The following is a 26,607-nucleotide window of genomic DNA, read 5'->3' as shown; positions in this document are numbered from 1 at the left end:
TACTTATTTATGCAGTTCTCAAATACCATATTGTCATTAATTTTCATTAAATGAGATAAAAACAAGATCTGCAGCTATTGGAGGCCCTGGTATTAGTTATTAAATCACAATTGTATGGCGAGAAACTGTTTTGCATTATTCATAAGGCAATCACTGTGCACAAGTCTTTAACTTGATGGTGTGTCAGTCAACGTTTTTTTTTTTTTTGTTTAACTATTGATGAGAAGAAATATTGTTTTAGCATGTCCACATTAGATTGTGAGTGAGCCAGCTATAAAGAAGAGTGTTATACATTAACTGAGCTGTAAGCAATTTCCAACCTGCTCTTGAAATGGGGCTTATTTCTAAAGAGACACTTTATTGAATTTATACAAATTAGAATCAAGTGTCATCTTTAATGAGCTGTTCTGTATATCCAGGAGCTAAGATGAATCCCTAAACAAAACAAATGCTTTTGTTATTAGTATTTAGTTATTTAGTAAGTTACATAGTAGTTGCTTAGTAAATAATGTTATTATGTAGAGTTACAATGTACGTAATGTGTACTGTATTCCTTCGAATTTAAGACACCCTCGAATTTGTTCGGCAAGGCAATAAATTGCATATCCATACATATACAACAGGGGGTAATTGTATAACAGCATTGTGAATCACTGCCCAAATGATCCTCAAACCGGGGAAAATACTGTTCACTAAGCTGGGTTGCTTTATATTGGGTGGATAATGGATTTGATTTATAATAGTTTTCTGTACTGCAAAATGCTTTTTTTTTAATAATAGCTTTCTTTTTTGGTGATGCTATGCAGAGGTAAATACATACTGTACATTTATACTGTTACAGCATTTCATTTAATTGCCACAAGTTTTTTTCTGCCATTGCAATTGAAATAAAACAGTGGAAGCCACTTAAAGCGATAAGTGCATTCATCTTTTAAATGTCTAAGAAAAAAAACAACTGTCAAGTGTATGATTATTATTATTTATTATTATTTATTTCTTAGCAGACGCCCTTATCCAGGGCGACTTACAATCGTAAGCAATTTATACTTTTGTGTATTAAACCCTTTTTTTTTTGCTGAAGGGCTTATTACATCCAGCATTACAAACTGATAGTTTAAATCTGCTAATTACATCATATTGCTGTGCTTGAAAGCTCACTGTTTTAAAAGCTGTTTCCATATCAAGAAGTAAACCAAAGCAGCTTCTACGTCATGCCCAACTGAAAGAGTTACAGTCAATGATGATAGCAGTCTTGGAAGATTCTTAAAAATACAATGTTATGCATCCTTCATAGCTTAAAAAAAGTAGCTGATATATAAAATCTCCCTTTAAAAAGGACCTGGTGTAATTAGGATTAGTGTTAATTAAATGAACCGGTTATGTACACATTAAGCTGCTGGTTAATTAAGATTTGCTTTCAAATAATTGCAATCTGCATTAAGCACTAGCATGGATGCGAACATGCAAATAAAAAAGGGACAGGGGTATTTGCCTATGTAGGTGCTCTCATTAGTATCTCTGTTGTGCAGAGAATTTGACGAGCAGTCATTTGGTTTATTTAGTGCAGGGTCCCGTGTGTTAAATCAGGACAGTTTTGTGATGTTAAGTAGTAGCTTTCAAGGACTGAAACAATCACAAACCAATTTCACGTCTGACCTTAATAAGCTGCATTCAAATTAGCATCGACAGGCATTCTTCTAAATGAAGACTGCCAGTCTGTTATCCGGACACGCTGCTCATCTCCGAGCAGGATGGCTATCCCACTGACTCTGGGATTCTGCTCATCTACGAGCAGGCTGGCTATCCCACTGACTCTGGGATTCTGCTCATCTCCGAGCAGGCTGGCTATCCCACTGACTCTGGGATTCTGCTCATCTACGAGCAGGCTGGCTATCCCACTGATTCTGGGATTCTGCTCATCTACGAGCAGGCTGACTATCCCACTGAAAATCTGGGATTCTGCTCATCGCCGAGCAGGCTGGCTATCCCACTGAGACTCTGGGATTCTGCTCATCTCCGAGCAGGATGACTATCCCACTGAGAATCTGGGATTCTGCTCATCTCCGAGCAGGCTGGCTATCCCACGGAGACTCTGAGATTCTGCTCATCTCCGAGCAGGCTGGCTATCCCACTGAGAATATGGGATTCTGCTCATCTCCGAGCAGGCTGGCTATCCCACTGAGACTCTGGGATTCTGCTCATCTCCGAGCAGGCTGGCTATCCCACTGAGACTCTGGGATTCTGCTCATCTCCGAGCAGGCTGGCTATCCCACTGAGACTCTGGGATTCTGCTCATCTCCGAGCAGGCTGGCTATCCCACTGAGACTCTGGGATTCTGCTCATCTCTGAGCAGGCTGGCTATCCCACGGAGACTCTGGGATTCTGCTCATCTCCGAGCAGGCTGGCTATCCCATGGAGACTCTGGGATTCTGCTCATCTCCGAGCAGGCTGGCTATCCCACGGAGACTTTGGGATGCTGAGATGCACGGTGGCATGGAAGCAGGATGGCACAGCATGCAGTTAAGTGATGATTTTGAATCTGAATCATTGGGATCCTTTAAGACCCAAAAGTTCTGGGACTAATCAGATACCAGGAATGGAGCAAGCAATGATAGGCCAAATGGCCTCCTCTAAATGTTCTTATGTTCTGATACTGCACAGTGGGGATAATGTGACATGTCACATGGTTCAGTTTTTGCAACATGTTATGTCATTACAGACCTCTTCTGTTAGAGTCCAAACTATCTGAATTTGATTGACTCTGTCAATGGGATGTCCTCATTTTATTTCCTAATGTACCAGGCAAGAACTGCTGGAGTAGAACTTAAATCAACCAAAAAGGCAATGGTATCAGAAGGCTTTGTAATGTTCCAATGACCTCTGGAGTGAAGCAAGAAAAAAGACTTTAACATATCGATAATCCATGCAATGCAATTAAAACGGTTACATTAAATTGATACCTGGAGACCACAAACCTACACAATAAATATCAAAAGAAAACCTGCTTGGTTTGCAATTTTGTTTCCAAAAGAAACAGGGAGAGGGATGCAATTACACCAGGAGCAAAAAATGGTTTGTGAAGATCAATGAAACTAGCGTTAAATTATGAGGAAGCCTTTTGATCACAGAGTTCATTAACTGTTTTCCTAGCTTAGGAAGCAAGAAAAAGAACATTCTTAGTGTTCATTTAATATTATTACTTTTTTGTGATGTGAGTACTTTGAATAGATTTACACAAGTTGATGTAGTGAAACTGGTGGGGGTTGGGAAGTAGAGCCTGCAGCATTGTAAAGAGAACACCATCTAGTCCTGTTTCTCCGATGCACCACATGTTAAACTTGGGGCTGGGGGAGCTTTGGGAAGTAGACCCTGTAGCTGCAGCATTGTAAAGAGAACATCCTCCAGGCTTTTGAGTCCTGGCAGTCTGTTCAAAGCAGGGACTGCAAGAATCAAAGATGAGATGCAGGGAAAGATGGGAAATGTCCATCAGGGTGAGGAAGTGGATTTTCTGTTTTACTGGCTTTCTGCAGAGGCCTGCCTACACATGATAAGAGCAAAGAAAAGAGAAGTACAATGAAAAGCATGATTCCCCAGCTTGGGAAAGTAGTGTTGTTTTATGTATCTAAACAGGAATACAGTTGAAACACAGAAAACAAAGTGTGACTAGCTTTGCAAAAACACCAATTGACAGCTAGACCCTGAATCCTTATTCCCTATATAGCATGCAGAATTATGGTAAATCAAGATTTAAAATAAAAAGGTAACACTTCACATTAAGTGTTTCTAATTACTGTATATTTACATTGTAGTTACTTAGTAAATACATGTGTACTTACATGTAATTACAATGTCATCATGCATAGTTACAATTTTCTTAATGTGTACATATTTTTACATGGTATATGTAAGTACTTAGTTGTATCATAAAGGGGTTAGGTTTAGGTTTAGGGTTAGGATTATAGTAAAAGCATAGCAAAGTGTAATAAAGCATAGTGAAAGCACGGTAAAGCATAGGTAAGCCCAGAGAGGCATGGTAATGAATATTTTAAAAATCTATGATAAATGCATAGTATAACCATGGGAAAAACATTGGAAAACAGCAACATTACAGTGTAAATTGACTGTGGTGAACTTTTTTAAGCATTGTGCCTGGCTCGTTGTATTTATAAATGTGATATTTGAAGGAAGGTAATAGAAAGCATTGCAAGGATGAGAACGGGATCCAAGTTACTGAAATCACAAGCCTTCGAACATTTCTTTAACTAGAATATTCATCTCAGTTGTGCCACTAACTCTCCATTATAAATGAAGTCAACTGGTTTCCCATGGGTCCTGTTTTGCAGTGCTTGCAAAGGCATTCATGTGTAAGTTAGACACTGCAGTCTCAGTAAGGTGCATAAACAGAGAAAAACAAGAAAAAGGAGGACATGCATGATTAAAGAAGGCGCAAGAAGGATCAGAGTCTACCATGGGTTGGAATACCAATGGGATCTGAAAACAAAATCCCTGAATACTGCCTGCGGTACTCTGTTTCCGTGTGCTGGGAATTTACATTGAAAATACAGCACATTTCTTTTACACAATGCGCTTTTCAGGTCTATGAAATTTAATCATGTTTAGGGGATGGAAAGTTTCTCAAGTCAATTTTCATTCTCCTACTTGGCCTGGGGGCTGTTTGTGTCAAGGAGGGTCGTTTCACACTTCTCTCTTCTTACAAACACCTTACAACCTTGCAGGCTTTCAGGATCTGTTATACGTAATCATTAATACAACCACTGTAAAAAAAAACGTGAACTGGGATAATTGTACTGTAGTGTCCAATAGCCTTTCTCAGTGATGTGCAGTCCTAAATCTGAAGGTAATGGAACTAAAATATAGATTTTCTTAAGCAAGAATTATTATTGGAATTCACATTTTTTTTGTATGAAGTCGTTGTCAATGCACTGTTGCTGACATCTTTGTCAGCATTTTTAGCCTTCTTAAAGAAGTAGTCCATAATAGAAGTTGTTCCTAATGCTCTTTTCATTGCATCAAGAGGACTGCTGACTGAATCAAACTGTTGTCTGGGAGATGCTTAGCTTGCATATTATGCTAATTCCGTCTTGACTACACTACTGGACTTGCTAGATTACACAAATGTGTGCTTGCAGGTTGTTGATTCTTTCACACTTCGTATACTTGTATAGAGGATGTTATTTCTATTTTCTAGCTGAGAGACTGAATAGTTTTTGTCCAATCTGATACTGACTTTAAGGTTAGGATATAGTTAAAGCTTCCTCCTGGAAGGATGGAATGTTTACTGAACCTTTTACAAAGCGTTAATGTTACATTTCATTGTCCCCTACACAAATCTGCAGCAAAATATTTGAAATTATGCAGAGGAAAAGAAAAGTCTTTTCTACAAATGACTTACACAATGCCATATTGTTTTCACTATTTATGTGCAAAAAAATGTAATGCATGTGGGTAACACTTTACATGCAGTGTCTCTATTTACTGTGTATTTACATAGTACTTATTTAGTAAATACATGTGTACTTACATATCGTTACAATGTTATTATGCATAGTTACAATGTACTTAATCACTACATGTTTTGCATGATATATGTAATTACACAATTGTGTTAGGGTTAGGGTTAGAGTTTAGGAGGGGCTATGTATAATAACATTGTAATTATGTGTAAATACATGTAAGTAACTACTATGTATATACACAGTAATTAAAGACACTTAATATAAGGTATTGCCATTATTTGGATGAAGAAACACCCAAACACTACAGAGAGTACTGTGAGAACTCTTGATAAGGACACTAAATGTATACTGAACTGTAGAGCACAGCTTGGTTCAAGTTCATTCAGATGACATTAATCTAATTGTTGCAAATCTAAATGACATCTCCTTGCAGCTTTACATGTGGACTATTGATTAGAGGACTAAAATAACACAGCCAGGACATTAAATTAGCAATATAGATGTCTCCAGACCAACCTGCCATATTGAGCAGCAGTAAAAGTTTAATGCCGCCATGTGTCTCGTCTGCTGGGCCAGAGTGGTTTTAAATCAAATGTCCTCTCTGGCAACGAGTGGTCAAAACAGAACGCTCGAAGCTTGTAAAACACAGGAAATGAAACTCAAAAGGACAGATGAAAAACATGAAAAAAATGTATTTGTTTGGCTATCCATGTTTAATAGATGTTCACTTTGCTTTGCATTCTGAGAAACAATTGGTTGCATTGTATTTTAGCATGAGCTGGTGCATTTGAAAACAGCCTGCTAAAAAAGTCACTTGCATCAGGTTAAAAAGGCCCATCTCATTCTATTAGCATAAGTGGAAAAAAACATTGGATAATTCTGTGAGTCATTTTTAATGGAAAAGTCGTTACAACACTGCTCTTTTCAAAATGCCTAATAATATTCCTTGTTCGCAAATTATGTTCTTGTGGGCCCATTAAGTGTCTTTTATTGAACAACAAGTGCTTTTTGCTGTTTGTTTATTTTGAATATGCATTACTGGGAACTATATCGTTGAATTAAGCTGCAAGACAGTTCAAAATGTGTTTTCTATGTGTGTTTTATGCTTTAGGCTTCCAGATTTAAACAGCGCAACAGATTATAGTGCTTAGAAGAACTGTAGGGTATGTATCAGTTTATTGTCTCTGGATATTGCTGTGCAGTGGAACGAAAACCAACATGGGATTTGTTAGAATTTTACAATTTATTAAGCCCACACACTGCTTATTACACAAGCTAGACATGGGTACTTGCTGTAACTGAGGTAGATCAAGGGTGGGTTTGATGCCTGCAGAACTGCATAATGAAGCCGGATCACAGAGGTTGCCAAAGCCTCTAATACCTAGCAGGAGGTCATTGTTTTTCACTTCTCAAAACTTGGTGGGTAGGCGGATGAGTGGGCTGGGGGGTAAACAAGCAAACAGGCAAACCTGCACATTCACTTAAACCATCAGGGGGATACAGCCACCATTAACATCATTGAAAGGGGGTTTGTGAAAACCAGCATCTCTCACATTGACTGTGAGTGTCTGAAGTGTATTTATATCTTTAAAACTAAGTCGAGTTCAAGCATTGGTCCTATTTTAATATTTAAAAGGTGGGGTTATTTAGAACCACTGCTGCTGAAATCAATTGAATAGACCTGAATAACTCAATAAACATATATTATTCATAGCAACATTATTAACAACAGGCTTCTTTTTTTTAATGTTGTATATACCCTTTATTTAGGGATCTGTAACAGTGCTTATAAAACATTCTTTTTCTTCTCTATCGTTGTTTTGGGAGGGCCTGTCTTTTTTTTTTTTTTTTTTAGAAGTATGCTACTGTTAAGTAATGAAATGCTAAAACGTTTGTTCAAAAGAGTGTGAATTCCTCCGGTGCTAAATCCCTCTATTGTCAAAGCACTCATATTTAGATTTGAGTCTGCGTGTGTTTGCCTAACAGCTGTGGAGTCATTAAGATCACTGAGCGGAGCGTTCTAAATAATGCAGCTTGAAGGAATGTTGGCATGTGGTCTGGGTTCGATGGGAGCTCACTGTCTGATGAGTTGAAACCAGTGATGCCGAGATTCAGATGCCAGGGGCCTGTATCTAGTACCCAGAGGTTAGAGTTAACCCTCTGTAACAATGAAAGCCATCAGACTGGCCAGCAGATTATCCATTTGAGAAAAGACTATCTGTCCTAGATTTCCCCTCCTGACAAGTCATTTAGGGCTGGTGACCATGGCATGAAAACTTGCCTGCAAAGATGGATGCTAGCTCCATACAGCTTGTGTCGTTGCATGGGTGTGTTTGTGTTACATTGAGATGTCTTATTGGTTTATAAAGATGCTGAATTGTCTTCAATCTTCTCCAGTTCTCTGTTTATGTGTTTGCAGCTGATTTATGGCCCTGGTTTAATTATCCGTTTAAGTTTTTTATTGCATTAATATATTGTATTAATTTTTTTAGATTAGAAGTGTGATGTGTCACAGCAGGGGCTTGTGTGTGTTTTATAGAAGACCAGTTCTTTATTTTGCAATGTAATATTTTTATTTATATATATATATATATATATATATATATATATATATATATATATATATATATATATATATATATATATATATATATATATATATGCATTGATGCTTGTGACCAGCAGTTCACTATTAAAAATGTAATGGCTAAACTCCATACAGCAATATCCAGAGATGGTAAACGGATACATAACCTACAGTTCTTTTACGTATTTTAACCTGTTGCACTGTTTAGATAGGAAGCTTGAAGCATAAAACACACACAAAGGAAGCACACAGTGCTATAGATTCTAATGCTTAGAAGAACTGTAGGGTATGTATCAGTTTATTGTCTCCGGATATTTGCTTGCAGTGGAATGAAAACCAACATGGGATTTGTTTGAATTGTACAATGTGTTAAGCCCACACACTGCCTATTACACATGGGGTGTAAGTGTTTTTTGGTCTTCTTGTTTATTTAGGATATGCAATACTGGGACTGCAAATGTACCAGGGCTGAACTCAAACCGGGGACTCAGCACACTGTAAGCAAGTGTCTTAACCACTATACAAACGAGTGAGCCTCATCTGCAAGTGTGAATATTAATCTGGTGTATCACACAATATTAATGTTGCATAAGGGACTACTTCTGTATTTCTGAAAGTTAACTTCTCATAACCATCACTTGTCTGACACCCTGTGTTGTCATCATCTGTACATCATTAGTATTAAGAATGGTTCAGTTCTCAATGAGCAAACTCTGTCGTTCTGTGTAATGAACATTTAAAGACCAAAGGAAATGGTCGATAATCTGTGATGAAAGAAAGACAAAAACAGCATCGCGCTAAATCAATTCTCAGCAGGTGAAAGTCTAATACAGTCCGTTTGTCTTATGCAAAATAAGCGTTTCCATTAGACAACAACAAAAGCAAAGAGGTCCCTCCCACTTGTTGCCCAAGCTCAAGGGCCTTTGTTAGACTGCTGTCCACATCACTGGAAACTGTTTTGACAAGGCGAGAGATCCCTGTCCTTGTGATGGAAAGGTTATTACAGAAATATCCGCTGCTGTAATAAATTACATTTAAATTGCATTCGGGGACCAGATCGATACATTGTACGGAGAGAACAAACAATTACAGGCTCGGTGTCATGGATGACCTCTACATATTGAGAAATTGCTACACGGCCCTGTCTTTCACCTCTATTTGTATAAATTCAACATGCTATTACAGCCAAATGGGCCTTTCATACCCTCCACCCTCCTATTAATTTCCCAGCAATCAACAAATTGAGATTCAAATTTATTGCTGGAAACTCGACTGGAAACACAATTACAAGCGAAGCAGCCTTGTTATCTGATGAGATTAAATACAGCAAATCTGAGTGATTAGTCGTGTTCCATGAGCTAGATTGGTGACTGCTTTATTTGCATCACCTGCAAGCTCTGTTTAAAACTCAATAAGCAAAGCAAAAAGGTAACACTTTACATGGTGTTTCTGATTACTGTGTATTTGCAAAGTAATTACTTTTTTAGTCTTTGCCAGTGATTTTTATCCCAGTTTTCTCCCTAATTTGTGGAGTAGTGCAGTGCAGTGTGGAGTAGTGGTTAGGGCTCTGGACTCCAGACCGGAGGGTCATGGGTTCAATCCCCAGTGGGGGACACTGCTGTTGTACCCTTGAGCAAGGTACTTTACCTAAAATTGCTCCAGTAAAAACCCAACTGTATAAATGGGTAATTGTATGTAAAAAATAATGTGTAAAAAAATAATGTGATATCTTGTAACAATTGTAAGTCGCCCTGGATAAGGGCGTCTGCTAAGAAATAAATAATAATTTGGAATCACCAATTGTGTTATTATTAATCCCGGTTCACTGCTACAACCCCCCGGCAACTTGGGAAATGGAGGCTGAAACACACGTCCCCCAAAACATGTTCCTGCCAAGCCGTCATTTTTCGCATTGCGGATCCACAGCGAAGCCACCAGACCTATAGTGCCGGAGGACAACACAGATCTGAATGGCTCCACTGCAGACCCGCAGGCACCCTATCAGCCAGAGAGGTCGCTAGTGGGCGGTGAACCATGGATTTCCCTGCTGACCTAAGTCCTCCCTACCAGGGCAGCAATTGTGCACCGCCCACTTTGAACCCCCAGTCACGGTCGGCAATGACATAGCCTGGATTCGAACCTGCGATCTCCAGGCTATAGGGCGCATCTACATCTGCACTACATGCAGAGCGCCTTTACTGGATGTGCCACTCAGGAGCCCCATGCAAAGTAGTTACTTAGTATATACATGTGTACTTACACAGTTACAATGTTATAATGCATAGTTACAATGTACTTAATGTGTAAAAATGTAGACAATATAACCCTAACCCTAATCTTAACCCTAACCTTAACCCTTTTCTGATACAATTGTACACTTATATATAGTGCAAAAAGATGTACACATTAGTACATTGCAACTATGAATAATAACATTGTAATTAAGTATAAGTACACATGTATTCACTAAGCAACGACTATGTAAACACACAGTAATTAGAGACACTTCATGTAAAGTGTTACCAACAGAAATGTAAACAAAACAGAGGTACCCTGGTAATATTTTACAACGAGTCTGTACTATATGTCTCTGGAAAGTGTCATGTTGGCCTCTTTAATGATTTTTTTTTAAATGCATGGGGCAGAGTGATAAATACCGGCGCTGTAGGTGAGGTTGCTGACTGTTTTGCGAGGTCTGGGGGACGGACAGGGACAGACTGGAATTCTTCTCTGTCACTGCATTGTATCCTTTTCACGGCAATGTGATCACTATTGAATTACCAGCAGTCATGTTGTTTCATTGCAGTTTTATTTGCTTCATCCCTCACACCAGACACAGTGTCAGGATGCGAGAAGATGTCCCGAATGTCACTGTACATTCTGGTTCAATGACTGGTTCCATTTATTTCAGGTTTATTTAATGCATGTTAAAAAAATAGGGACTATAGGATCGCTGTTCGTGGGTTCTCTACCAGACATGGGGCCAGCAGAAACACAAAATGCTTTACATTTTCCTACTGGAGTTACCTAATACTTTATGTCTTTGTCCTGCCGTGTCCAATCACAATCCTGGAGGGGCATTCCACTCCAGGTTTAACAGGTATGATGATATAATTAACTACTTCAGGATCTCGATGGAGGTTTCATTGGTGGAATTAAACAATTTAGAACAGGGCTGGAACAAAGACCAGGAGTGGAATTGCCAACTTTGGACACCCCTGGTCTTTGTCTGTTCTGAGTCCCTTAAATTGGGTATTAGGAATCTGTTTTCAGTTTCATGCACATGCTGTAGTATAATTACAGCAATGTATAACGTTTTAATGCCGTTATAGTTAGTTAAACTAAATCTGAGGTTCAGTTAAACTGTCCCAATACAACAGTATAATCATTAAGCCATTGTTAGTCTTTTAGAGCAGGGTTTCCTAATCCTGGTCCTGGGGGACCCCTGTGTCTGCTGGGTTTTATTCCAACTGAGTTTGCAATTACTTAATTGAACCCTTAATTGGACTATTCATTAGCTTAATTATACCTTTTTAATTGTTTTCAGCTTTTAAACAGTTGGAAGTTAACTATACAATTTTATAAGTAACTTAAAAGATGTAATTAAGTAATTGAGAACTCAGTTGGAATGAAAACCAACAGACACAGTGGGTCCCCAGGACCAGGACAGGGAACCCCTGTTTTAGAGCATATTGTGCATGTCTTATATCCACTAGGGGGCAGCGTTACAGGGGGCAGGTTCATGGTTACTCTGGTGTACCTGATGTACTTAGAGTTTAGACATGGTTGTGGAGACCTATCGAGTCCACAGGTTTCCCTTCAAACATCTAATGACACTTTAAAATGAAGAACAATATAGCTTGGGTTGTCCTTCAAACTGAAACTATATCTGTAATAAAAGGCCAAATTAATGTACAGCACCTTTAATCAATTCTAGGTGAACTCATAATCCAGAAGTCGGTTGAGACCAAAATCATGGGAGTCAATTATAATTAGTTAGCGTTATTCTGTAGGTCAGCGAGGAAGCCAGCTTAATCAATGGAATGCAGTGAGACAGCCTCTGTTAATGTATAAAGTGTATTGACCTTCATTGAGCAGAGTGGAACTGTGGACTTAAAATACATTTAGGTTTACCAACTGGTTCCAAAGACCAGAACAGACCAGATGGCACGGCTTTCCAATTGGGACGCACCTGTGCATACTGCCGAGTTCCTAAAGTAAATTTAACAATTCAGCAGTTGGCATCTGCCTTGCTTTTTTACCCAGTGTCTGCTGCATACTTAGCTGCATGTTATAAGTCATTCAAATGTTTTACAATAGCTACAAGTTCTTATAGCACTCTAATGCTATAGCCTGTTGTTATTATGAATAATTGTCTCGTGTTGTTTAGCACGTATGTATGCATGTATGCATGTGTTACACATGCGCTAAACTATTCAACTTTAATGTTTTTTTCCCTATCCAACTTCCTCTTGCAAGATATTATTAAAATGAAAGAAGTGAACATTACTGCCATACCACAACACTGTGAAATCTAATTGTCTATATCACTTTATACTGGACAGAATCCATTTTCAGGTATTAAAATCGTGATTACCTGTTCTCGGAATAAGTATGTTAATTAATTATTCCCCATGACTTATGCCAGAGCCCCAAGCAGATTGTCGCAAAGTAAATTCAACCGAGCATGAGACCAATATGTTTACTCAAGAGCTTTGCTTTTGTTTACAAGACCTTTAGAAATAAATCTTAAACAGCTTAAAAGCTATGGCCTTATGTATTATTTTTTTAATGATTTTTTTTACAGCACCTCATAAATATTTAAGAAACAAAGAGATTCATGCTTCAGAAAGCAGTGCAATAAACTGGTATGACAAGAGCAATTTCCACCAGCCCACCAGTAAAACAAACAAAGAAAAGAAAAAACTATTCAATTCTGACACTTTGCTGACAAGGGACGCCAAGTCTGCCTGGGCCTGTGTTTCTGCCCATCTCATTCATCTGTTAGCTGGGGATGGCAAGCGAGTGAATCATGCTGCCAGCCTTAAAAGATACTGATTACAGTGCTTGTCTGGCCATCCAGAACTTTGTATCAGTGTTTGAGCGATATCAATTTTACGCCTCACTCCATTTCCAGGCAATATTGCTTCATTCTGTAAAAGATGGTTCAAAGCTATAGTAACGTTTAAAAAAAAACAAAAAAAACAAGCATGTTACCTACTGAGAGTATGAGTGCATGGCATTGCAAGGGAGGCACCAGCACTTACCATAATACATAGCATTGCAGTCTTTTACTTTCAGGAAGTCCTTATGATTACACTCTCATGTCACATATCCATCTGCGCCAGGCAGCCAGTCTGCAATCTCATCTTGTCCATGGCATTGCTAGGATTTTGGCTAGCACTTTAGTTTAGGGATCTGCTGTAAGTGGTTATATATTATTATTATTATTATTATTATTATTATTATTATTATTATTATTATTATTATAATCTATGAATGTGTTATTGCTTATGCAATTTGCAGTTTTAGATTGCAACTTGAATTAATAATTCCAAATTACAATGCATTAGAAATCAACACCTTTTCAATGGCGTAGTTTTTTATTTTTTTATTAACAGAAATCATTGTGAGTTTGGACAATGCAAACTTGCACTAGGAAGACGGCAGCCTGTCAGCCAGTCCAGCATGCTTCACATATCCTCATGCTTTTATTGACAGGAGTCATTACAAAGCACTGCTTCCTCCAGCGCAATCTTAAACAATTCACTTGCCCTTGAGCAAGTGACTTTGACTGAAATGAATGTTGCCTCTGGCTTAGCAGGGAAACATTTCATGGTGTATTTCAGCTCCTGCGCCACCCATTCTACACTCACTGTGGTTTTTACACTCCTTTTCAGTTTCTGCAACTTGACAGTAGAGGAGGCTGTGTGGTCAGGTTGTTAAAGAAAAGGGCTTGTAACCAGGAGGTCCACAGTTCAAATCCCGGCTCAGCCACTAACTCACTTAACCTCCTTATGCTCCGTCTTTCGGGTGAGATTGTTGTGAGTGACGCTGCAGCTGATGCATAATTCACACACCCTAGTCTCTGCTAGTCTCTGTAAGTCGCCTTGGATAAAGGCGTCTGCTAAATGAAATAATTCTAGGATGTGAACTACAGGTGCATCAGAGTTTTTGATCTCAGTCCCAGGAGCCTCAATAGAAGGTACCAAGCTCCTTAGTGCTGAGATGATGAGATCAAAGGGAATTATTACAAATACTCCAATGGGATATAGAGTTACGCTATACAATTGTCCATCTTCTGAATTTTTTTTTTTTGAACTGCGGTTTGACATGTGTTGTGTGTCCATAACCACTGATCGTGATTGAAAAATACTTGCAGTTTGAAAAACGTGGGAATCATTAGACAGAAAATAGAATGAAGGTATCAGTTTGCTTTGTATCGCTCAGCCCCTGAGCCATAATTACCTTTCATATACCCCAGCAAGTTTTAATACCACACAGGCTAGCTCTCTCCTGCTGCTAATTCTCCATGCAGAGATGAATGCTGTGCATACAAAGCGATTTGCTTTGGAAAGCGGGGACATCCATGGATTAATGTGTGCTTTCTCTTATCATGCTAGACAGGGCTATGAGGGTCTGGAAAGGAAGCTGAAAGAAGTGTTCATGGAAAGAAGTGGAATCCTGCAACAGCTTTCGAAAACATCAAAGGAGCTGGATGGAATTAAAGGGAACCTGCAGGTTATATCCTTAGTGTTATTATTATACAGTGTTAATGAAAGATTGTTATCGGAATGACACGCGTTATATTGATGGGATATTGTGTTCGCGCACTTTGAGCTGGAGAATGAAGCCTTTTTTATTCAGAGGCCAGACTGAGTGCAGCAGTAAGCTGTTTTCTCTGTTCTCAGACAAACTTTACAACGGCAAGCCAGGAAAACAGCCTTAGAAAGCATCTTCTATTTCCCATAATCAACGGCTTAGTTCTTTGGCCGCTTATGATTCTCTGTGTCCTCTGGGGTCTGGACAATTGCTCTGAATTATGTGAATATGCTTACTCGTGGATTTTATAACTTTTACACCCTTCAGCTTTCATAATGACTCTGGGTGCTGGACTGGTAATCCAAGAGCATTTCAGTTTCTCTTATTAGACTCAATGAATCACTTGATTATGTAACGCGTGGTAATGCTTGAATGCCCCCCTTATACATGGATATTCCTTATTGGGGTGCCTTAGTACCGGCACTGTGTAGCAGTGCTGGATAAAGCCATGTTCTTAATTCAAGGTGGCAAGCTCCCCCCCGGGCTTCTTGTGTAAACTCCCAGCCTTGTCACTCTCCAAGTCAGACTGAAAACCAGTCTGATAGGATTTGAATGACACTGCATTCATATGTGCTATTTGTGTTGACCCAAGTTCCTTTCATACAACCTGTCAGTGTTTTGAATGTATGTTTAAATAATGAACGGCCTTTGCCAAGTGGGTAATGGTTTTTGTTTTGTTTTGTTTATCACAGTCTCTGAAAAATGATGAAGCGGTGGCCAAGAAAGATGTACAGCGAATTCTGGCCTTGAGCCAGAAGCAAAGGTAAAAAAAATAAACACATGAATATATAATATATAACCTGCCTTCCATTCATTCAGTTGCTTCATGTTATCATCTCCTTGTCTTTCCGTTACTCGTAAAAAGGATTCATTCCAGCTCCCTTCCTGATATCCTGTCCGCACTGTGCGATGCATTATGGGAATATAACATCCTTTACAACTCATGAATGGATATATTATTATTTACAGCGTGTTTCACACTTTTTCTTTATGCTTAATTTGCCAGTTGTTCCACAATGTGCCAGCCATGTGATGACAGTACTCTGTTTAAAGTAGTCCAGAAAGCAGCTATTATATTGGTAACGCTTTACATTGTGTGGCATAAATGAATATTAAATAGTTGCTACTTTCCATTAACATTAAAGTCAGAATAACTGTATTTTCAATTAAAAACATGTCAACGATGTTATTACGTATTTTCAAGGGTAACGAAACGTAATATAAATGGATGTGATATGCAATTACATTTTCAATCGACTTTTGGTTAACATTTAGCAAGAAACCAGCTATTGCATATTTAATAAATATTAATTTAACATTAATTTAATATGCAATTGCATATCTATTTAATATTAATTTATGCAATATAAAGCGTTACCATTATATCTTTGTTGCCTTGGTTGTGTTCTGCTACATGCCTCTGGAGGAGAAGCAGTGGGCTTTCATGAGCTCAGGCTGACCGTTCTATGGGGTTCGCCATTATGTGTCTTTGGATACTTGGGTCTCCGTAGATGAAAAGAGTTTAAAAGCTGTCTGTGCAGTATCCTGTTTTCTTGTGCCCTGTATCTGGTGTAAAGAACACCCACATTGTTCTGTACTTTACCATGAAAATAAACAACCCAATTAAAACTAGTATCATTATTATAATAGATGTTTTACTGCCTAGTGCTGAAAAGAAGCATTACATTTGGAAACCTTGATTATAGTTCAGTTCAAATAGTTATATTCTCCCTGGAAATTAAGCAAAACGGTGGTTCTGGCCGGGACCTCACTTTAACCGTGAGAGGCAACCATAGGAGGCTGTGTGGTCGAGTGGTTAAAGAAACGGGCTTGTAACCAGGAGGTCCCCGGTTCAAATCCCACCTCAGCCACGGACTCACTGTGTGACCCTGAGCAAGTCACTTAACCTCCTTGTGCTCCGTCTTTCGGGTGAGACGTAATTGTAAGTGACTCTGCAGCTGATGCATAGTTCACACACCCGAGTCTCTGTAAGTCGCCTTGGATAAAGGCGTCTGCTAAATAAACAAATAATAATAACCGTAGATCAAATCACATAAACGTATCTTTGTATTTATAACATCTATCTCCACCTGAAGTGTCACCCCTAATATCTCCCTTAACAAATAACGTTAGGATAAATGGCGCTGTTCATCTCTGTCCCCCCTGTCACAGATGATGTGCTATTTCAGTCCAAATTCCACCCCACCCCCTCACCCCCCCCAGAGCCACACAGAAATAGGGTGGAATAAAGCAGCTGCTCTGTGGGAGGTTTTGTAATGTAGACTTCCATCACGGAGTCAGTGACCTGTCAATACTGACTCCTGTGAGTCCTTGAAGCTGCTATCTGACTCCTGCCCCACAGCTGGAAGGTGAATGCTTATCAGATCAGCAGCTCAATACAGATAGACATCAGTGAAGGCTCATCACTTTCCAGTCTGGGGACTCCCACTTATAGCCGTGCATTTATATAGTAGTTACTTAATAAATACATGTGTACTTACATAAAAAGTACGTCTTTTATTACCTGACTCTTCATTGAAACATCATTAAAAAACCTTTTCGTTGTGCACTGGGCTGATGGTACAGCCATAGAATCCCACGTCAGTTAAAAACTTTACAAAAGGTGAGTGATTTATTATGGATTTTTTGCCCTGAAGATTTAAAATTTAAAATTGTTAAATAAAGGTTCTTTGTATTCATGATATGAGCTGTGCTGATGCTAAACTGCATTGATTCCCATGTTGTATTGTGTGGAAGTATCCTGAGAAATGAATAACAGATCCTTGATAACAGTGCTTATGGGCCAGATGCCTTGACTGCAAATGAAACAGCGGGTGTTGTGCAGAGTATTGACAATGCTGTCTGACTGCCTTTCTTCTGTTCCAATCAGGGAGGAGATGAAGTCCCTCCAGGAGGCCTTGCAGAAGCAGCTTAATGAGGCCGCAGAGAAAGCCGAGAAGCAGCAGGCTACTGTAAGTGCCCTCAGACCCTCTGTGCATATATCCAATGCTCTCAGTTTTCTTCTGCATGTTTAAGCCTTTTGAACAATGTCAATGTTTTTCTTAACAAAATCCTTCATATACAGTATTTTATAAAACATAGATTCTCTGAACACAATCTGTCAGCTTAATCATCCATTGTCCCTGTGAGCTAACAAGCAAGATTGGAGTTCAGCAGTTATTACTTTCTCTGTCTTACAACTAACCTCCGGGGAGAATGTAACTGTTTAACATTTTGGTTTTGATTAAACTAAGATGAAGTACTTGTTTTTTATTCTTTTTCTAGTACTTGTTTTATTTATTTATTTATTTATTTATTTATGCACATTTAACATCTGTAAAGTCCACCTAGAAATTGAAGAAAAGCAGCAGATTGAAACTGTCTGCAGTAAAATCCTTGTTTTGCTGACTCATGCTAGAATTTAGTGCCCAGAAGTCATTTCGACTGCTTGATTTATTATAAATGAGCTCTATTACCGACATTAAGTGTCTCTAATTACTGTGTATTTGCATAGTAGTTACTTAGTAAATACATGTGTACTTACACATAGTTACAAGGTTATTATGCATAGTTACAATGTACCTAATGTGTACATGTTTTGTATGATATAACCCTAACCCTTACCCTAACTCTAACCAAACCTAAACCTCACCCTCTAAACCTCTAAACCTCACTAATAACATTGAAATTATGTGTAAGTACACATGTATTTGCTAAGTAACTACAACATAAATACACAGTAATTAGAGACACTTCATGCAGTGTTACCCAAGATATTCTACTGTTTTAGTGCCTGCTAAAACTTTCTAATCAGCTGTACAGTTCTTGGGGGAGTTTTAAAGCTGCACCTGGATTTTGAAATGCCGTACTGGGATGTGCTGAAGTACTAACTTGTATTTTGTACAGTGGGCTCACAGCAGTATTGTTAGGTCAGGTGCAAACCAGACCCTCAGTTCCCTGGTGTTTCTCAGCACACTCCCAATCTGTGGGTGAAGGATGAGGGATGTAATGTAGGCATCTGATCTTAGTTAATGGACCTCAGTAGGCAGATTGGGACATTCCAAAACAGTTCATTTATGCGAACTATTAGGAATAATTAATAAATAACACAGACACATTATAGAGCTATGTTGTGCAACAGAATTGAACAATCCATGACTTCAAGCCTTTGCTCATCATAAACACCAAAGGGCATTGCGTGAAAAACTGGTCTACTCGACATATTTTCCTTTTAGTATTAACATGTCAAGTTACTAGAGCAGCGTGCTGTAGGGATTTGATATTGGCTAGCTTTGGTCTGCAACTAGCAAATCAAGGGGGAGTCAGAAGGAATGGCAAATGTCAAAGCCAAGACGACTACTACTAATAATTAGCTTTATGATGTTATTAGTACCGGTACTGTTGTCTTATATGGGTGTACAATTATTAGCAAGTCTCTTTATAGATTTTGATAATGTTAAGAACATATTGTTATTACTTTCCAAAGACTGATGAGGCAGACAAAGCAACGTCTAGAGGACACAGAGTTTAAATATGATTTCTTCCACTTCATTATTACGTTGCTAGAAACCAATCTTTTTGAATAAGCGGATAAATGCTGCAGTGATTCAGCTGCGACGCTGCAGCCAGCTGTGCAATGTTCTGACTCGTCCAGGGAGAACTGGCTTCTGCCGATGGAATTATTGAAAAAAGCAATTCAAACAGCCACTGATAGCACAGGGACTGGGTGCCAGCCGCTGCTGTTTCTGAACAAGCATGGCTTTAACATCTGAACATAGCACAAGATTAAAGGGTGCAATTAAAGTAATTAAAATTATTTTACCTTCATTTTTCTATCCAAGTTAGAATGCCCAATTATATTCGCTCACAGCAGCAATTCCCTGTATGGCTCAAGTGAACTGAAGGGCCAAGTCCATCCTCCACTCCCACAACCAAGCCAACTACCTCATTACATCTAGAGCTCTACAGTGGTATCCAGCGAGCTGGTGGGCAAAGGCCAGCCCTACAGGTGTCCACTTTGAGCTCAACAGGCACCTGGCCAGTAGGGTCTGCTGTAGTGTGACGAGGAGAAACAGTCCTTGACCCGCGGGAACCAATGCAACGCTGCCTGTGGAATCCTTGTAAGAAATGCACGGGAATTATCTTTAAAAATGATAGCATATCTACAATATTAGCTATATGCTGTCACTGAAATACAGTTGAAACTCAAAGTCACAATCCCCACGCTTACAAACTGACCAGTGAACACCTTGACACAAATGAACCCACAAACAGCAGCTTCGGGGCACTATGAAAGACATATCAGAGTCGTGGAATTTAACCAGTTAGGCACACATTCCATTTAAAGGTGCACCGCTTTTCTTATTATTTTACTGTACCAACTGAAATGAGAGGTAAGCAACAGCCTTAAGGGGGAAGTGGTTTTAGCCATGGTTGATGTTTTTCTCTGTGTTTCATGGTGAAATACTGTACAGTCTATGTTCCTCCGCAGTCCTACCTTTCTAATAGCCTTCACACTCCTCCACTGGGCTCCCTAAATATTCTGGGTTTTAAGGAATATATTCCTGTCTGGGAAGGTTGTCTCTTAATCTTTTTCATTTTTACTAGATTAATTTCCTGAAGGCAGAGATGGAAAGGAAGACGAAAATAATCAAAGACTTGCAGCAGGAGGTAAGAGTGTCGCTGTCCAATGCTTGCAGGAGCATCCCTTATAATCCCCTTTAGTTTAATAACTTCATTGCCACTGCAAAGTGTGTCAACACCAAAACACCAAGCTTGTGCAATACCTCTGAGATTCAATCTGTTATCTATCTATCTATCTATCTATCTATCTATCTATCTATCTATCTATCTATCTATCTATCTAGCTATCTATCTATAGAGAGAGAGATACAGAGAGAGAGAGCGACAGAGAGAGAGAGAGAACAATGGGTAATCGGGAAATATGCAAATTTAAGCATTACAACAGCCAATCAAATCGCATGAAAGTCGCCTAAAGTCTTCTACATTCACAGCGTTTTTAAAAGTCAAAGCATAGTATCTGCAGATATGTTTCGCCCTGTCTGGAGCTCATCAGTGCAGCGCAAGCTCAAGAGAGTAAGTAAAAACAAGAAGCTTTTGAGTTAAAGGGAATGAAAGCAATGAATAGAGAATTACCCATTGTTCTCTATTCATTGTTTTCATTCCCCTTAACTGCCAGTGACTGCTAATGCTGTGTGACTTCTATAGCATCAGCCTAATTGCTATGGAAACAATATGGAGAAATAATTGTGTACAAGTTTTATATCTGTTTGTGTACTTGTTTATTCACAGAACAAAAGCTTAAAGAACAAGCTCCTGTCAGGCAGCAAGCTCTGCGGTATCCATGCAGAGGAGGTAGGAGACATTCTTTATTTCTTCTCTAAACAGCATCGAGCATTTTCTGAATCAGCATCCTCGGCAAACATACTCATCAGCTGCTGTGTACCTTAGACCTCGCCTGAATGTACACATAGCCCTTTTGTAAGGTTGTCGTGTTGCACCGGACCCATGCTAGTCATCTAAGTGTTAAAGCATTACAATATACAGTGGAGGCAAAAGTATAATAACATCATTTTAACTTAAAAAGCAATTTTATACCGTTACAATTGTTTTTTAACTCCATGAAAATATGATTTTTTATGTAGCTATGCATGACTAGGAAGGAAACTGCAATCTACAAAAACTGCTGAGAAAATATCCCCTGTGCAAATGTACATTGCACATGTATTAAATCACTCCTAAAATGAGGCTTAAGTGATTTAATACCATCGGAAGCCTTCTGAGCTGCAGCTTGTATTTGCCTTATGTTGGCAGCTGAGTTTGCCTGAGCAGTGCAAAAGGCAACATGCTTTGCAAACTCTGCCTGCACTTGAAAAAACAGTGACAGTTTGAGAGTGTGTGCGTGCATGCGTGTGTGTGCGTGCGGGTGTGTGTGTCTGTGCATGCACTGGTTTGTGTTTCTCCGAGTGGAAAGGTTTTTTTTGTAAATTGAGACTGTTCCCTGGAAAACTGACAATAGGTCCTCAAAGGCCGATGGAAAATCAGTAAGTGAGCCAAAAGCAATTTTGATATTTAAATGAAGCGAGTTCATATTTTCTTATCTTGCTCTTGCAGTCCAAAAAAATCCAGGCTCAGCTGAAAGAGCTGCGTTACGGCAAGAAGGATTTGATTTTTAAGGTAAGGGCAGGACTGCTCTTTTTGAAATCATTTTCATTTTCAACATGCCGGATTAAGATTGGCCTTTTGACTGTACGCTAATAATACTAATTTAAATGCACTGCTGACTTACAGATAATTACAATGTTATTATGCATAGTTACAACATATTTAATGTGTAAATCTTTTTGCACGATATATGCAAGTACACGATTGTATCAGAAAACGATTAGGGTAAGGTTTAGAATTAGAGTTAGTGGGGTTATGTTTAGAGTTAGGTTTCAAGTTAGGGTTAGGGTTATGGTTAAGGTTGGATTTAGGGTTAGGATTATGGTGCTTTTGTGCCAAAAAGAGTTACACATTAAGTACATTGTAACTATGCATAATAAGATTGTAATTGGGTGTAAGCACACATGTATTTACTAAGTAACTACTATGTAAATACACAGTGTTTAGAGACACTCAATGTAAAATGTTACCGACAGTTTTACAGACAGTATTATTTTTTTTCAGTTTGCAAAGTTTTGCTAGAAAGATACTTTTAAGGGGAGATTTAGGCTGGCTGTGCTCCACATTTATTTATGAGCTTTTACGTATAATTGAACCCATAGATTATTTTGTACAAAGGCATCAAGTAGGACTATGTTTGCAAATGCTCATTAGACAGCAAAGAACCTGCAAACGCATTTTGCTATAATTTACTAGCAATCAAGCTTATAATCAAATACATGATACATGCACATTTGTTTGGGTGACTGCTTCCAAATTCATATACGCCTCTCTGTTCTAAAATGCAAGTGGCTATTAAGTTTTCATTTCAGCAGGAGATATAATTTCATGGTTTACACCTGTTTCATTGCAGTCCTCTTTCTCAATTATTCTTTTATTTCTCCATTTCAGCATGATTACATCCTTATAGCTTTTTCTAAGACTGGAAAGCATTCCTTTTAGGCAATGTAGCGAATCTAAGGTGTGTCTGGAGTCAGTACTAGTGAACTCAATAACACTGTGACACAGCATCACTTACAGAAAGTTACCTGCAGTAGCATGCTATTGAGACTTGAATGAAATAGATCTGCAAATCAATAAAATTATTCTTTTGTCTATACCTACCTTACCTATACGTTTAAATGCTGGATTGCAACAGTAAGGAAAGCTGTAGGGATTCTGGTATGACTTAGAATAGAGAATTTATTTTGGTTTTAAATGTGTTATTACATAGTAATTTCATTATAAAAAAATACACAGACACATTACAGTGTAATTACAAAATATGCAAAAAACTGCCAACCTGTTTTCATTTTGTAAATAAGCATCTTGTTGCATTTTAACTACTTAAAAGTTAAAATTACTATATAATGTATATATATATATATATATATATATATATATATATATATATATATATATATATATATAACACCTGATGATGACAAGCTATGTGTCAGAACATGTTGTGTTGTTTGTTTCATGTTTTGTTTTAATACATAATAAAAAGTTTTTAATCTGAATGCAATTATGAATCAGACATGAAATTATTAGCTACAGAAGCATCCTACTGCCAATTTAACAAAAAAACTCTCTCAGGTAGGACTTTATATCTCCTACGTAGGACTTTATATAAAGTCCTACGTGGGAGTTAAGTATTTATTTCTCTAATTCATCTTGCCGATGTCAATTTAGCTTCCTGCATTACCTTAAAGGAAGTCTCTTTTAATATCTGATTTACATTTAATCTTTCTGCTTCATTAGTCTTCATGTTTATGCTTAGTTTTATCTTAAAACCTGTTGGAACTGTTGCATTATCTATACAATTATCTATAAAGTTTTATAAATGAATAATGAAATAGATATAGTTATAAATGACATAAATTGCATGTCCCCTCCATCAGAAATGAGACAGTTACTTCGTAAAGTAGAAACAAAAAGTGAGAACAAAAAACTAGAACATCTGAACAACAAAAAGTTAATGAAATTACACAAATTAATAGGTCAACTGGGATTACAAAATAAAATAGGTCTAGAGAAAATTTCAAATCAAAACAAATCTGAGAATAAGGAAAACACTGCTGAAACACTTTCGATTAGATTGCTTGAGCAAAAAACTTATAAAACTTTGTCTCTGAAATACAGTACATTATTGCCAATGTAGACTTACCGTCCGTGGTGCACACACACACGCACACACGCACACATAACGACGCAAGTGTCAGTCTAAAACCTGGGGAGTCGATGTGAAGACAGCAGTGCTACAGATGGGAGGATTCATTTCTTGGTATGAGGAGCAGAAGGATACAGATTCTATAAAATTAGTTCTCCTGAGGCACTTACTTTATGAATCCCAACACACATATTTTGCCTCACTGAAACAAAAGACTATGATGGACTTTCTCAAGGTTCAAAAGAACGACTTGCAGCAGTGAATTGTTTAGAAAAGCTGTTATGAAAAAAAAACACTTATTTTGGTACGTATTTTGTTGAAATGTAGAAAAGTTAAAATTACACAGCAGGCTTGTTTATTTAGTTTTAAAGTTAAAAAAAAATGTAGAATTGTATTTTCGTTTGAATTAATATGAATGCGTGGAATAAATGAGCAAATACCTTGTGATATTTCCAGCTGCTAGACACACAACTTAGTTTATAGGAACATTGTGAGCTCTGCTGGGCTGAATAGCTTATTCCCATCATAAAATGTCTTATGATCTTGTAGTATTTATTATTATTATTATTATTATTATTATTATTATTATTATCAAAGTAAACTCATTTTAAAACATCATTCTGTCTTTGATTCTGTTCTATCTTTGTAATGTATTGTATACATCTCCAGTAAACGCTAATTTGGTTTATATTACTAGTTTCTGTTTTGTATTCATGCATTCTAGTCACACGCAATGGCACCTCATTTATTATTATTATTATTATTATTATTATTATTATTTATTTCTTAGCGGACGCCCTTATCCAGGGCGACTTACAAGTGTTACAAGATATCACATTATTTTTACATACAATTACCCATGTATACAGTTGGGTTTTTACTGGAGCAATCTAGGTAAAGTACCTTGCTCAAGGGTACAGCAGCAGTGTTCCCCCACCGGGGATTGAACCCACGACCCTCCGGTCCAGAATCCAGAGCCCTAGCCACTACTCCACTCTGCTGCCTGTGGATCCGTGGATTTCACACATCTGTGGACCTATGTCCCCCCAAGCACGCGGCCAAACGGAGTTCCACTATATATACATCGCCTTCGGTCACGATTTTAATGATTTTTTTTAGAAATGGTAATACAGTTTGTGTGAACTCTATGGAGTTCAAGAAGTTGCCCCATCAAAATTTTGCATATGCATTGTAAAATAGATACATGGTACAATTGTGCACACTGTGACGGAAGGGGATAGACAGTAAACGAAAGCTAATCTGCAGTAATGGAGGGCGATGTCACCGTCACTATATTATAACGTATTTATTCATTTCTCTTTTTTATTGCAACAGGGGCAACAACTCACAGATCTGGAGCTCAAACTAACTGCTGCTAAGAAGGCGTTGGAGAAGGCAGCGCTAGACAAGGTACAGCTGCAGTGTTTAACAATTTAATGGCCCCTCACACATGGCCTCACAAAGAAATGGCAACACAGAAACCCTTATCTTGGATCCCTAGAAACAGAGAATATAGTGCTGGCCTGACTGATGAAATAATTTGCAGTGTTCCTCTAGGACGTCACAACTAGACTGGACACAGATTTTCATGTTATCGTGCTTGTGTCTACGCGTGACTGTGTTCTGTATTCCATTTTCTGATGCAATTTCAGAAAAAGAAATACATTCCTGCAAGCAGCATATTTAAAAAAAAAGTGACCCTCCGTGCAAAGCAAAGTGATGTTTTGAAAATGTATCCTTGGGGATGGCTTTTTTATCTAGAGGAGTGCGCACAGAAAGCTGATGCAGCAATTCCCCCCACCCTTAACAACTTCACTAAATACAATAAATATGAAATCTGCCACAGAGGTGTTTTTTTTTTTTTTAAATAATAACACTCAGAAACTCTTACAAATCAAAAAGGAACAGTATTGCATGTCAACCAAAACTCATTCTGCATTTTTGGAAAGTCTAGTAAGGTTTTAACTGCAATTTAGAATTATGGTAGCACCTCACTAACAAACAAAAAATTACTATTTTATTTTATCACCCACTCCTTAAATGTTAATTTGAGGCTTTTAATCGATTCATGGACCTTTAGTAACAATAACAGCTGAAATTTTAAATGGACCTTGAACTTCTATGACGTTAATTATGTGAGATGGCTCATTAAAACATTACCCGTCCCCGTAAATGACAATAAATGTAAGGTCCTAATGACCCCATTGACTTTCTACCTTTAAATGTAAAATCATTCTGTCTGTTACAGTTCTGAATGGTTCCTTAGAGAACCGTACTGTAAGTCACAGAAAAAAACACCATTATAATAGAAATATGTACAGTATGTACTGTAATTGCTGCATCACATTCCACTAGACTGTTTAGACAAAGTACTTTATCCTTAT

General features: G+C 38.1%; 1 protein-coding gene across 2 annotated transcripts in view; it reads left to right on the top strand.

Moving 5' to 3' along the window:
• Nucleotides 1-26,607, top strand: part of LOC117432014 (leucine zipper protein 2-like) — a 76,649-nt gene that overhangs the window by 29,852 nt on the left and 20,190 nt on the right. For both annotated transcript variants that reach the window (XM_034053386.3, XM_034053385.3), the window contains exons 2-8: nt 14,688-14,805; nt 15,579-15,649; nt 17,777-17,858; nt 20,494-20,556; nt 21,199-21,261; nt 22,021-22,083; nt 25,559-25,633. In XM_034053386.3, the coding sequence (XP_033909277.1) occupies nt 14,688-14,805; nt 15,579-15,649; nt 17,777-17,858; nt 20,494-20,556; nt 21,199-21,261; nt 22,021-22,083; nt 25,559-25,633 (535 nt within the window). The remainder of the gene's footprint in view (nt 1-14,687; nt 14,806-15,578; nt 15,650-17,776; nt 17,859-20,493; nt 20,557-21,198; nt 21,262-22,020; nt 22,084-25,558; nt 25,634-26,607) is intronic.

Source organism: Acipenser ruthenus, chromosome 27, assembly GCF_902713425.1.
Source record: "Acipenser ruthenus chromosome 27, fAciRut3.2 maternal haplotype, whole genome shotgun sequence".
In the NCBI taxonomy this organism is placed as follows: Eukaryota; Metazoa; Chordata; class Actinopteri; order Acipenseriformes; family Acipenseridae; genus Acipenser; species Acipenser ruthenus.
The sequence above is the reverse complement of the archived record's forward strand: the minus strand, read 5'-3'. Positions and strand labels throughout refer to the sequence as shown.